Source organism: Siniperca chuatsi, linkage group LG20, assembly GCF_020085105.1.
Source record: "Siniperca chuatsi isolate FFG_IHB_CAS linkage group LG20, ASM2008510v1, whole genome shotgun sequence".
Classification (NCBI taxonomy): domain Eukaryota; kingdom Metazoa; phylum Chordata; class Actinopteri; order Centrarchiformes; family Sinipercidae; genus Siniperca; species Siniperca chuatsi.
The window spans coordinates 15,796,898-15,808,947 of record NC_058061.1 but is presented as its reverse complement, the minus strand read 5'-3'; the positions used below and the strand labels follow the sequence as shown (position 1 = coordinate 15,808,947).

The window sequence follows — 12,050 nt, the reverse complement described above, 5'->3', positions numbered from 1 at the left end:
GGATAAAAAGTGCGTCATCACATGAATGAGCACTGAACTCAAGTGTGAAAACCTGCTTATCAGCAGTCTTCGATCATTTTTCATGTCAAAAGTGAAAATAAAAAGGGGTTGTGTTTTCTTATACCTTCAATATTTGGCAGCGTTTCCATCTATCCTGCTGCGCGCGTGTGTGTGCATGTGCGCGCGCGTGAGATCCCCTTCGGCAACATTCTTGCTTCACCCCCGCACACCACCCTCTGTGTGTGTGAGTGTGGTGGCTGTTGGAGTGTGTGTGTGTGTGTGTGTGTGTGTGTGTGTGTGTGTGTGTGTGTGTGTGCAACGCGCTGAATTCTCTCTTGTTATCTGGCAGCAGAATAGTAATAAAACCGAGTGACTCCAACATGTCTGCTTGTATGTCGCCTCCTACTGCAGCGCTTTGCACGCAGCCCACGGCGCCAAAACAGAGGGAGTCAGTTCACTGTGCTGTGCCCATTATAGTCTGTACTTCTGTGCACAATGTGGCGCATTTACCTTTTAGGGTCAATGAGATAAATAGCCTTTTGATCAGTAGATAATAAGCATAAATAACAAAAAAGATATTTGATAGACAAACAGATGATGGTTATGTAATTGAACCTTTTCGTTTCCAGTTTTCCAGAATTAAAAAAGTGTATAATTGTACCTTAATTGTAATAGGCATGGATAAAATGTATTTAAACACTGCCACTGTAATCCTCTGCACAAGGCTGTTATTCATTCAAGAGGATGAGTACATATTTAGACCTAAAGATGCGTGGATTATAATTAAATATTCATTATAAACGTTTACTGAGTCTATAAGTGTTTGTGCATACGCAGTCTGAATTATGAATGAACCTGCATCCAGTGCAAGCAAATTCTTACCAAGTAAACGTACCTACTCAATTATTTAATTATTAGTTAAAGTGAATAATCCAAAAAATATATGTTTAAACAGGTGAAAGTGATGCGTAACCAGGGAAAATGACTTCCCCACAATGGTTAGATTTTCTCTGTGCTTTCAGAAACATTTCCTGCGCTGTTTATGATACTGTAGTTAAGATGGCGTGGACCTTGTAGATCCTACATTTAATTATCTGCACGGTTTGTCCTGCATTTCAAAAAAGGCGCTGGACAGTAGCCTGTTTATAAAGGGGCTGGACACACAACATGCAAGTAACACCTTTATTCAATTGACAAGAAGGCAACAAGTGGGCTAATTACATGGATATGAAAATGGTTTTGGAAGCACCACAGTGCAGTCGTTCTGTTTCAAACAAAAATGATCATAGTGGTTCTGCATATAAACACATATTTACAACCTTCGACGTTTTGTACAAATCCATATAAATATGACCTGAGTTTTTTTTTTTATTTGACGCGCTCTCTACAAACCCACATGCATGATTTGAATGTAGCATGGATCAACTGCACCGTTTTGTCAATATTCGGTTTGTAGTTAAGCTACTTGTTTAAAAAACTTTGCATATTCATTTACAAAAGAAGTTAAGGAAATACAACAGAAGCGATAAATAATTTAAAAAATCACGCCAGATGTCCGTTAAATATGCTGCCACAAGTGATCAGAAATCCCTTATGTGCTTTGTGAATGGAAAACCCAGTTCTCAAAGAGTCTTGATCATCCAAAAAACCCAAAAGCAATTCACTTCAGGCCTCCTCCCGGTCCAGTCAACCTTTGCTCTGCAGAGTCATTGTGGAGAGACCTCGTTTGTAAAAACTGAGGAGATGAATCTGCTCTTGAGTCATTGTCAATAAACAGCTCCCACACTTTGCTGCGGGACTGGGTGGTGCACGGTGCCCGGGTGCTGTAGGTGTGATCCCTGCTGGTACCAGTGGTTGTTATAATCCTCCAGGTATGGCGGCGACGAGCTGTGCGTCGGCTGCGGGACCTGAGGTCTGCTGATCGGGGTGTTCTGAGGGGTGCTGTTCTCCCACACTGCGGGGGAGGGCGGGGAATTGCAGGCCATGGAGTCGCTGGCGTTAGGACTGTGGTCTAGGGGAACCTCGCCGTTTTTGTACAGTTTCTTGAACTTAGACCTCCGGTTCTGGAACCAGATCTTGACCTGAGAGAACCAGAGTATGAACATTAATTAGCCTAATGCAACAGAAAAGATAAACTGCTATAAAATATGTATACGCATGCAATGTTAACATTAAACACAGTTTGCAATATTTTACTGAGAGAAAATAGAGCATTTTAAATGTTTAACAAGTATCTAAATAAAGTCCATCAAACCGAGACACGGAAATCCAGTGTCTGCTGTGCGTAATTACGCATTGGAGGATAATTACAGAGCAAATATTTGGCCATATTGGGAAGCCCTGACTCACGTGACTCTAAAAGTATTAATCGATTAGAAAATATCAGGTGTTACACCGGGTCAGGCAGCTTACCTGTGTCTGAGTGAGGCCGAGCTGAGCCGCCAGCTCTGCTCTCTCGGGCAGAGCGAGGTACTGCGCCTTCTGGAAGCGCCTCTGCAGAGCAGCGAGCTGGTAGCTGGAGTAGATCGTCCTCGGCTTGCGGATCTTTTTCGGTTTTCCATTCACCATGCGGACCTCAGGCTCTGGCTCTTCTTTCACTAAAAATTCCAACAAAAAATATTTTGATCAAATACACCATTAAGGAAAACTTCGAGCAGCCATAAAGTGTAACACATTTAGTGTAATACAATAAAAGTGACGCCATTACGACAAAATATAGATAGAGATGATAAGGGAATTCTGCCTGCGTAAAAACATGTAAAAATCATATATTTATCAATATTTTGTCATATTAATGTGGAAAGAGTGCTTCAAAGTTAAAAACTAAAATATGGCAACTTCAAAGACTTGCAAAAACACAAATGTCACAAAACAGAAATCTAAACTAAATCACTCAAGCAGAATGATTTTATTTTGCCAAATTTCCAATTTGGCAGGCCAGAGGTAACGTGTTAAAATTGATGGAGTGAATATTATTAGCTTTAATCAAACCATCATTGTTTTACGGCCAGCTGTTAATGACTGCTCATTCCCAGGCGGGCTGTTAAAACAGGACATTAACAGCAGCCGGAAGGCTGCCACTAAGCAAATGTTAGTTTTTTTTACCTGCAAGTACATAATAAATCAATCATACGGGCATGTGAATATTACACTGGCCTTGCGAGGTCAAATTTATAAAGACATGAAACGTAAAGAAAGCATGTGATTTGACTTCAGTCAGCATGTCACAGTATCGGTATTGTCTCCCATTTCTACCACAAATGTTTTCCAAAAACTAAAGGAATATTCACAAAAGTTAATAGATAATACATAAAATAAGGATAATAAATAAGATAGATATAAATAGCTTGTAACACGGTCTGATTCGTGTTTTCATATGCAGTCAGGGCTCTTTGACAAGACAAACACGAACAAGTTACTTGACCTTAACGCTCAGATAACATTATGCGTACTGGATGTAAACACGATCGCAGTAAAATAACCGGTGAATATCTCAACATTTACCTGAGCCCGGAGGTGAGGCCTGCAGGTGTTCTCTGTTGTAATGTCCGTACTGTCTGTAGCTATTTGTGTAGGGGTACTCAGACTTGGTGCCGTACGCTCCAGCAGCTCCCATTCCGTTCAGATTAAACTGATGATGGTAAGAGTTCATGGGCTGTCCGTACGGTTGACTCTGATAATATTCGTGCTGGCCGTGGGCCGTCTGTCCGCTGTAGTAGCCCATGTCCGTCACTGAAGACTCGGGCAGAGTAGGAGAGTCCTTGGAGTTCGGGTGGCAACTCATAGATCCTGGCAGATCGGTCAAAATACACGCAATCTTCTTCTCATACGTCTGTCCGGCGCTCATGGTGAAAGCAGCCCTCCAGAGTAAAGGAAGTCCACTGGTGGATTATTTCGTTGTGGAGTGCGCAAAGCCAAATCGCAATAAAGAATTGGTGTATGCGCGCTCTTTGAACGCACAGCTTTGAAGAGCCTATAGTCCACTGAAACTCTCCCAGCTGCAGAAACTTAGTTGTGGCATCGCTCAGCCCCTGTGACACAGAGTTATAGAGAGCTGGGCTGGAAGCTGCCTTCCCATTGGCTCCACCGTTTTCCCCCCTCTTGCGCTCCAGGCGAAGTCGTAACCCAGCCTTCAGCCAAAGAGCGCACGCATACCTCAAAGCTCTGAGTTTTTTCTTTAGATTTGCATTTACCTGTTCACTGGGCGAACATGCGGCTCCGAAGGCCTTCAGAGACCAAAAACTCAACTAGCTATAAGTTCTGTTTTCTTCACTAACTGCATCATCTACAGGCTGGCACCAAGATGTCACAACACAATAGCAGCGCAGAGCCTTTGTAAAGCCTTAATCCTGCAGCCAGACCGTCCCCTTCATGTTTTTATGCAATGTTTTCTTAACAGTGCCTAGAGATCACACTTTATGCAGCCTATTGAAAGGCTGTTGGCCGGTCTCGCACAGACTCCTATTGTCATTCAAAGGTGTTGGCGGACAGTGAACTTTACGTGAAAGAGATGGAAGAGATAGGTAAAAGACTCGTTCAACTGATATTGCCTGCGGGTAAATTCTTCCACACTGTGTTGTGTTGTGTTGAGTTGTGTGTGTGTGTGTGTGTGTGTGTGTGTGTGTGTGTGTGTGTGTGTGTGTGTGTGTGTGTGCGCGCGCAAATGCAAATTACATAAACACTGTTAGAAAATGAAGGTAAAGCACTGTACTCACAGTAGACAATATGTAAGGTAAAACAGACCGCAGTTTCATTTTGAGGAATATTTTGCCGAAGAAAAATAGAAAAATATTGTTCGGCTTGTAATTTAAAAGGAGAAGTTTCACTCAGTCTGTTTTTTTTTCTGCATCGCATGTGCAGTCAGCTGAAAGCACGGTGCACAGCGTCCCCTGCTGTATTCATTCACACATTTCGTTTTCTGCCTGCAAAATAGATAAATACAGCTTCACACAGCTGAAGATGTCCAAACTGTGTTTTGCCAGCTACTGCCAATACTTTCCATTGTTACACTAACATTTCTCACAGACCCCAATCTCAAGTTTTTAAATGTCACCTCTGATATAACATGCATCTCCTCTGTAGCCCCTCATGCCTGATAAACTACCGCCCCCTTTTGGTAAGTTTCTGTAGCACTGTCGTAAAGTTTTAAAGGGTCACTTCACCCAAATCACCCAAATTTGAATACGATTTTATCAATCGTGACTGATGAGTCACGTGATCTCTGAAGTTGATGAAGTTTCCTCTCTTGCCTTTTGGGGGCGCCAAATCACAAAGTTGAATTGTGCAGTTTGAACCCAAAGGACACAAAGAGAGTGAATACTTTTTAGTTTTTGACCAGTTTTCTGTTATTTGACATTTATCCTTAAAGTAATCATATACATATTTCATTTTCAATCAATATATTTCAAGAGACCTTGTAGCACGGTGAAAGGCTTTTTGAGCCATTTGTTGTGGGCGGTGCACTTGTGGGTTCCTGCAGGAATGAGTGTTGTCTTACAATTAACTGCACTGCATCAGTGGTTTCTGATCTTGCTCTGAACTACACTCATTTAATCCTTCCCGAGCTTCTAAAATAGTCACCATTTTTGTTACATTATCGCCTCACTGTTTCACTGGACCACCAAAATTGTGTTTAAGGTACTATGTAGAAGAACTTTTAGGTTAATGAACAATAGTTTTATGTTGTGATACAGACAGGAATCGTAAATCTTCCTCTGGTTTTCAAAATATCTGTTTCCATTTACAGTAGAGGTCATATATCCAAATGGTTTTGTCTTCAGTTCCACTCAAATAAAGAAGAGAGGAGGACATCTGATCCCATGATCTTCATCTTTTCTGTGGCAAGAACACCATTTAATAGATGTTATTTAAGGCTGCTTTTCAACATCTAGTTCAATTAAAGTGTTTTTCTAAAAGTAGGCCTAATTATTTTGCCAAATGCCCCCAGACCTTACATCATGTTTAGGCATATCTGAGTGAGATCGTGCATGTCTCAAGTTGTTAATTTCTTGCAGACAGTTTCACACTTAAACCTACTGCAAAACAGGAGTGGAAGATCATAATGTAGATTATGTGACACCAGATAAATGAGGAAATTCAGCACATTCAGTCCCTCTTTTGCAAGTGAACATCCAGATCAGGTTTGTATTGATAATAGTATGGAAATATTTCAAATATATGAGCAGATTAAAAACATGTTAGAACATAAAACATATCAGATAACAATGTACTTTACATATTTTAAGCTGCTTCTAGAAAGCCACAAAAAACATCAAAGTATCTTCAGTCCTGCCAGTTCTATATGAATGTAAAGAGCAAATAAGTTGCTGTTTTATTGTGAAATGGTCATGACATTGTAGTATCACAAATCATCCAGTAGATGGTGAAAACGTCTTAAATTTCAATGTGGTGGTTTCATTTTGAGAAAGACTGTCATGGCACACACACCATAAAAATATAGTGGAAATGTATGAGATGGGGAAAGTAAAAGAAACCAATTTGAGCAGTTTCCTCTGTCAGTTTACTGTGGAGGCGTAGACATAGTGTGCCTATTAATACAAAAAGGATTCCATTCTTGTGTCTACAGACAAACTCAAGTCGGCTAAGTTTAGGAAATTACTATGAATTACAGCTACTGCTTCATTGTGTCTTTCCAATTTCTGTTTTCCTTAACTGTAAAGTTGTTTGCTGTCAGGTTACACCCATGAAAAGCCTCCTGTTATTGCAGGGACCAGACCTGCTAAACCTCCTCTGCAAACTTGGTGTTTGTCTTTGATCCACAAATGTCATTCCAGACACCAGACAGTGAAGAGACTCCCCAATTGCAAACTGTGTGCATAAACTCGTAGACATAGTGGTTTACTAGCGTATTCATATCTACCTCTCACTGTTACATGTATATGACTTTGCACTTTACTGCTTTTTGCACTTATGGTTAGATTCTAAACTGCATTTCGTTGTCTTAGTACTCTGTGCAATGACAACAAAGTTGAATCTAATCTAATATAATACAGTCGGATGTCGTTGCTCCTCTGTAAGGTGTGTACAAATGGGCATCAGTCTAAAGTCCTCAAATAATTTTTTCTGAATGTATCTTCCGGTGAAAATCTATCCTGCACACGGTCAAATGAACTCACTAAACTCAACCAATCAAACCCTCACAACACAGTAACATGAGACAGCTTTCAGGGGCATGTTTTGTACTTTTCTAATGCAGTGTGTAAAAGTGGAGCAGCTGGCTTGGTTCCAACACAGGACAAAAGCTTAGACCTTGCCCAGAGAAACCCCGGCAATTACTGGCTAACTAGGGTTTGGTCTGATCTCTGTCGAGTTAAAGAAAAACTTACCTTTTGTACTGTACATTACAAATGAAGCCATTTTCCCTCAGAGAAAGTAAGATTCTTCCCATTTTCAACTTCTCAAATCTTCCTGAGAGTCATCAGTGTGATTATGGGAGGCCCTTTAGGCCAAAAAGAGTAACACTAGTGGTAGTGACCCTCAGACATGACGTATGAGGGAGAATCAGAGACATACTGTACCAGTCTAGCAATTTTCTCAGACCTTGATAGGATGACAATGGCTGTAGTTATCAAAAAGTTTCACTTCAAGTACAAGATGTACCTCTCTCTGTATTTATCTCCTTGCAGCTCTTCTCAGTTTTTTCAATTTCGAGATGCCAGCTTCAGCATTCCAGGTTGAATTGATTCTCCCTCAGACTGTACACAGAATTATGAAGCCCTCGAGGCAAATATTGTACGGCCCGTTTTCTTGTGCTCAAGCGAACACTTTTTGAAAGAATGAGAGATATACGATATGAGATATGAGTTATATTGATATATATAGAAATACAGATGATGTAGAAAGCTTTAACAAACATGCAGAAATGCCATGCACCTGCAAGACTAACAAAGGGGAAACACACATTTATGTATACACCTTCTACCTACTGCTCTTAATTTGCACTATAAGGACTTCTATAGCAACACAGAGTGCTATATTTAACCCCCTAAACACATAAACAACTCAAAGTTATCCCCAGCAGTACAGTAATGTGCACATAATCCCACATACATACACCTACACTGCAGAGGATGTTTAGACTTTAATTATGTGGGAGACGGTGACATCACAAAAATAAACTCCCCTCATTGCTTCCTACGCCCCCGCAACCATCAACGCAATTTCATCTCCCTTTGAAAACTTCAAGGCAACAGTGTGGAGCTCCCTGAGATAATGAAGCGCCATTGGCTAGTTTGTGCTGATCTGATTGAATGGTCGGGGAGTCAGGGCACTCTCATGAGTGGGAGAACTGGAAGTCTATTAACTGCTAACCCCCCCCATCTCACGCTCCCTCCTTCCTCAGTCCTGATTAGAGATAAAAAGAGAAAACGGCAATGAGTCAAGGACTTTGAGCCATCTGTGTAATGTAGATCTGTGTGTCCAGACAGGGAAAATCACCTGATGTTTTCTACTTCTACTAAAACCCTTGTCAGTCTTTCCTCCAAATGTTTCCAGATATCAATTAAGTACATGATCTGTAAAATGCATTATCCAAACACTGACTTAACATGTACAATATAATAGTGCAGAGAGAAACTCAAAGCCATCAGAAAACTACAGTAATTGGTTTCCTCTGAAACTGGCCAACAGCTCAGTGCTCCCATCCCTCCTAACTAAAAATACTCCACTTGATCTGGGATTCCTCTGGAACAAATGATCGTTCCAGCCTCCCAGTGGTGTCGTAAGTTGGCTCAGCTACATGGAATCGAGGCCTCACTGTTCTCAGGCTGCTTCACACTGGGAAAGAGCAATGTGCAGCAACAGTGTTTGTGTGTGTGTCTGTGTGTGTGTGTGTTGTTCACTAAAGGGGACCAGAGAAAAGAGCCCAGGTAAGGCCTGGGTAATGTGTTCCCAGGGGTCTACAGCTGCCAAAGGAGTCAAAAAGCTAATGGAAGACACATGTGGCCAGATGTTAAAGGGCATGCCCTTTTCCCCAAACACACACACACACACACATAAGCACACATGCACATAAACATATCCAAAACACCTTCTGAAGCTAAATGCTCCCCTGCAGGACAGCCTCCTCGTGTGAGCTGAAAAACAGAGAGCTGCTATTGGCCATCTGCTGCTTTTAATGAGCACTAATGACACTTGTCTCTCTGTAGTCACGCTCAGCAGTTAACACACTTCATTTGCACCCTGTTACATGTACAGTATAGGTAATCTTTAATGTGAATTTGTATGCTTGTTTTTGTTTACGTCTGTACCTTTTCTGAGTTTGAGATCATCTATGTTCTTTCCGTAATCTTATAGCATCATCTCCTGTTGATGTCCTATTAGCTGAACAAGTTGCATCTCACACTTCAATCACAAGAATATATGTCCCTTCATTCATCCTATTACATAAAATGGGACAAAGAAATTTGTTTAGTGAAGTTAGAGCTGAGCGATGATTCAATATTATGGTCTGTGACTTCTCAGTGTAATTGTATCATGTAAAAGTGATGGATAAATGGTGGAAATAGTTAGCGTAGAGTAATGTAAACCACTTTAAAATGTAAAACCCATTGAAAGAGTTAGCTTAAATTAATAGATAATGGTGAAAAAGCTAAAAGTAATGGATAAACAGTTAATGTAGCTAAAATGGATAAACAGTTAAAATAATTAGTTTAAAGTAGCTAAATGGTAAAAAAAAGGTAAAAGGAATGGATAAACCGTTGAAACAGTTAGCCTAAAGTAATGGGTAATGGTGAAAAAGCTAAAAGTAATGCATAAACAGTTGAAATAGTGTCATGGTCACAATGCATAACAGTGAAACACATTTCATTGCAGTAAATATAAATTTGACAAATGGGATGTATGGGAGTTTGCCTCCATTTGCCATATCATGATATATATCTTATTCTTAAGAATTCTGTGATATTCATTTCAGCCATATCACCGAGTCCTTAGTCAAGTTATTTTAATCAGGCCCCCCAATGTGAGCACATACTTCAACAAGTATTCAGTCTGTAGTATGTTTAAATGCAGGGATGTAAACAAACAACCTCCTGGATGGAGACAACAGGCCTCTGACCGGGACAACATTCCATGTCAATCAGCTTTTGCAACGGTGCACTGCGCTAATTGAGTGGTCCGGTCCAACCCAGCCGTGAGCAGAGCCACACACAGTGAGCTGGACAATGGCAGGCTAACAAACCACCAGTGTGTGTGTCTGTTCTTTTATATACATAGAAAGACAAAATGTCCTTATCAAGATCTGATGCATCCTCTGTTAAAAGTTCACTTCCTGTGTCTTTCCTATCTCTTTTCCATTATGGGTTTATTGAGTTGTATGACTTCCTTTCCTCCCTCTGATGTCTCTCTCACCTCTACCATCCCATGCTCCTCACTCCGTCCATCACCTCTTAGTAGTCCTCTCCATCTTTTCCACTCAGCTGGCCAAACACCAGACGCTGCACAGAGGCATACATACAAGTGTCCCTGTCCTGGCAACCGCAGCCTCATTGTCAAGAATGCATCTATTATCCGGCTCCACTTTGCCAAGAGTGGATGAGTAAGAGCGACCTGTAGAAACAGCTGTTCAGGGAGCAATCAAAAGAAAGAGAGAGACTGCTTTGATTACTACCTCTTTGTTCTTATTCACTAAGGCCACTCTCTGAGTGGGCTGCAAGCCAAGGGAATGCACAAGGCAATAGTATGCTAATTGGAGTGAGAGTATACTTGTATCTTTTTGTATTTTATAGCAAAACCATGTCTCAGTCTCCCATGACTCGAACTGAGTCCCCACTATCCCACAGTTCATCTTGACCCTTCACCCCTTTGTTACGATCTCTTTTGGTGCTTATCACTGAAGAGTGAATATGTAGCCTTGGTTACAGCTACACTCTCCTTGAGTCTGCTGGGTTGAGATGCCCTCTCCCAGGATTCTTGCAGGAAGCTCCACCCTGATCCAAGCATGTTTGTTTTGGCTCAGACTGAATCGCATGGAGGACTAGATGAAACCGCTCCTTTCTATCTGCTGATTATCTCTACTAAATCTGCAGGCAGGATGACGGCAATTTTCATCTCAACACAATCAAATGCATTTCCCGGTGTTTCTAGCAAAGTTTGCCCTCCACTTTGCTTTATATGAAGGCTACAGCAATTCAGCCTCATCAAAGTCTTGTCAAAATGGTCACAGTAGGTGTCAAGAGAAGTGGCTTTAACACCTGTGATAACTGTGTGATCTTACACTTTGATAAAGTGTACGATCAATCAAGTGTACAGTATAGAAAGCCACATGTAAAAAGAACGCCTTACAAGTGGCTTTAACACCAACTGTGTGATCTTACACGTTCGACAAGTGTACAGTATCTATAGAAAGCCACGTGTAAAAAGAGCGCCTTCCCAGGTTGAGTTTGTTAAATGAAGATGTTTATTGTGGTCTTCATTGCATGCATCTTAAATGCATAAACATCTGTATTTCCATTAAGCTCAGTCTTAAAATTCAAATACGTAAGCCATTTTTTAAACATCATGTAAAAGATGAACTATTAATAATAACTGCCGCAACATGTAAAGGTCCTGTCATCTGGCACCTTTGTGTAGGTGTTTGTCAATAAACCGAATTCAAATGCCCAGAACAAATGTACTCAAATGCCTATGACTGGAAATCTTTTGTAGGGCTAAAATCAGACATCCAATAAGACATCCACCTAGTTATTTGGTGGGCTTGTTAACACAGAGTAGAGAGCTGTCAATTTTCTAGGCATGCCTGAGCACGGCAGATTTTGGGAGTTCCCGTTCTGCCCCCTTTTCTTCCTCAGCTTACACAAAAACTCCACCATGGCTCTCTCATCTTCATCTTGTAAACTTGCAGTCATACTCCTTAAATCAAATGTGGCAAAGTGAGTCAATCAGGTTGTTAAGTCATGTTGAAACAAAGTGTGTTAGTCTACATCCACTCTAATCCATCTGACCATGATTAAGTTTCTGAATAAATATTTGGCTCCAGGAGGTGAGTGTCCTTCCCCTACCTCCACTCCTTTGTCTCCTGTACAGGCCTT

At 41.0% G+C, this 12,050-nt stretch overlaps 1 protein-coding gene across 1 annotated transcript; it reads right to left on the bottom strand.

Annotated features, from left to right (window-relative positions):
* Nucleotides 1-1,168: 1,168 nt before the first annotated feature.
* dlx3b (distal-less homeobox 3b) lies at nt 1,169-4,260 on the bottom strand. Its single transcript, XM_044179736.1, has 3 exons — nt 3,505-4,260; nt 2,413-2,597; nt 1,169-2,081 (listed from the first exon to the last, which is right to left on the bottom strand). Exons 1-3 carry the CDS (start codon nt 3,845-3,847, stop codon nt 1,767-1,769), a joined length of 843 nt encoding a protein of 280 aa, XP_044035671.1. The 5' UTR covers nt 3,848-4,260; the 3' UTR covers nt 1,169-1,766.
* Nucleotides 4,261-12,050: the final 7,790 nt, after the last annotated feature.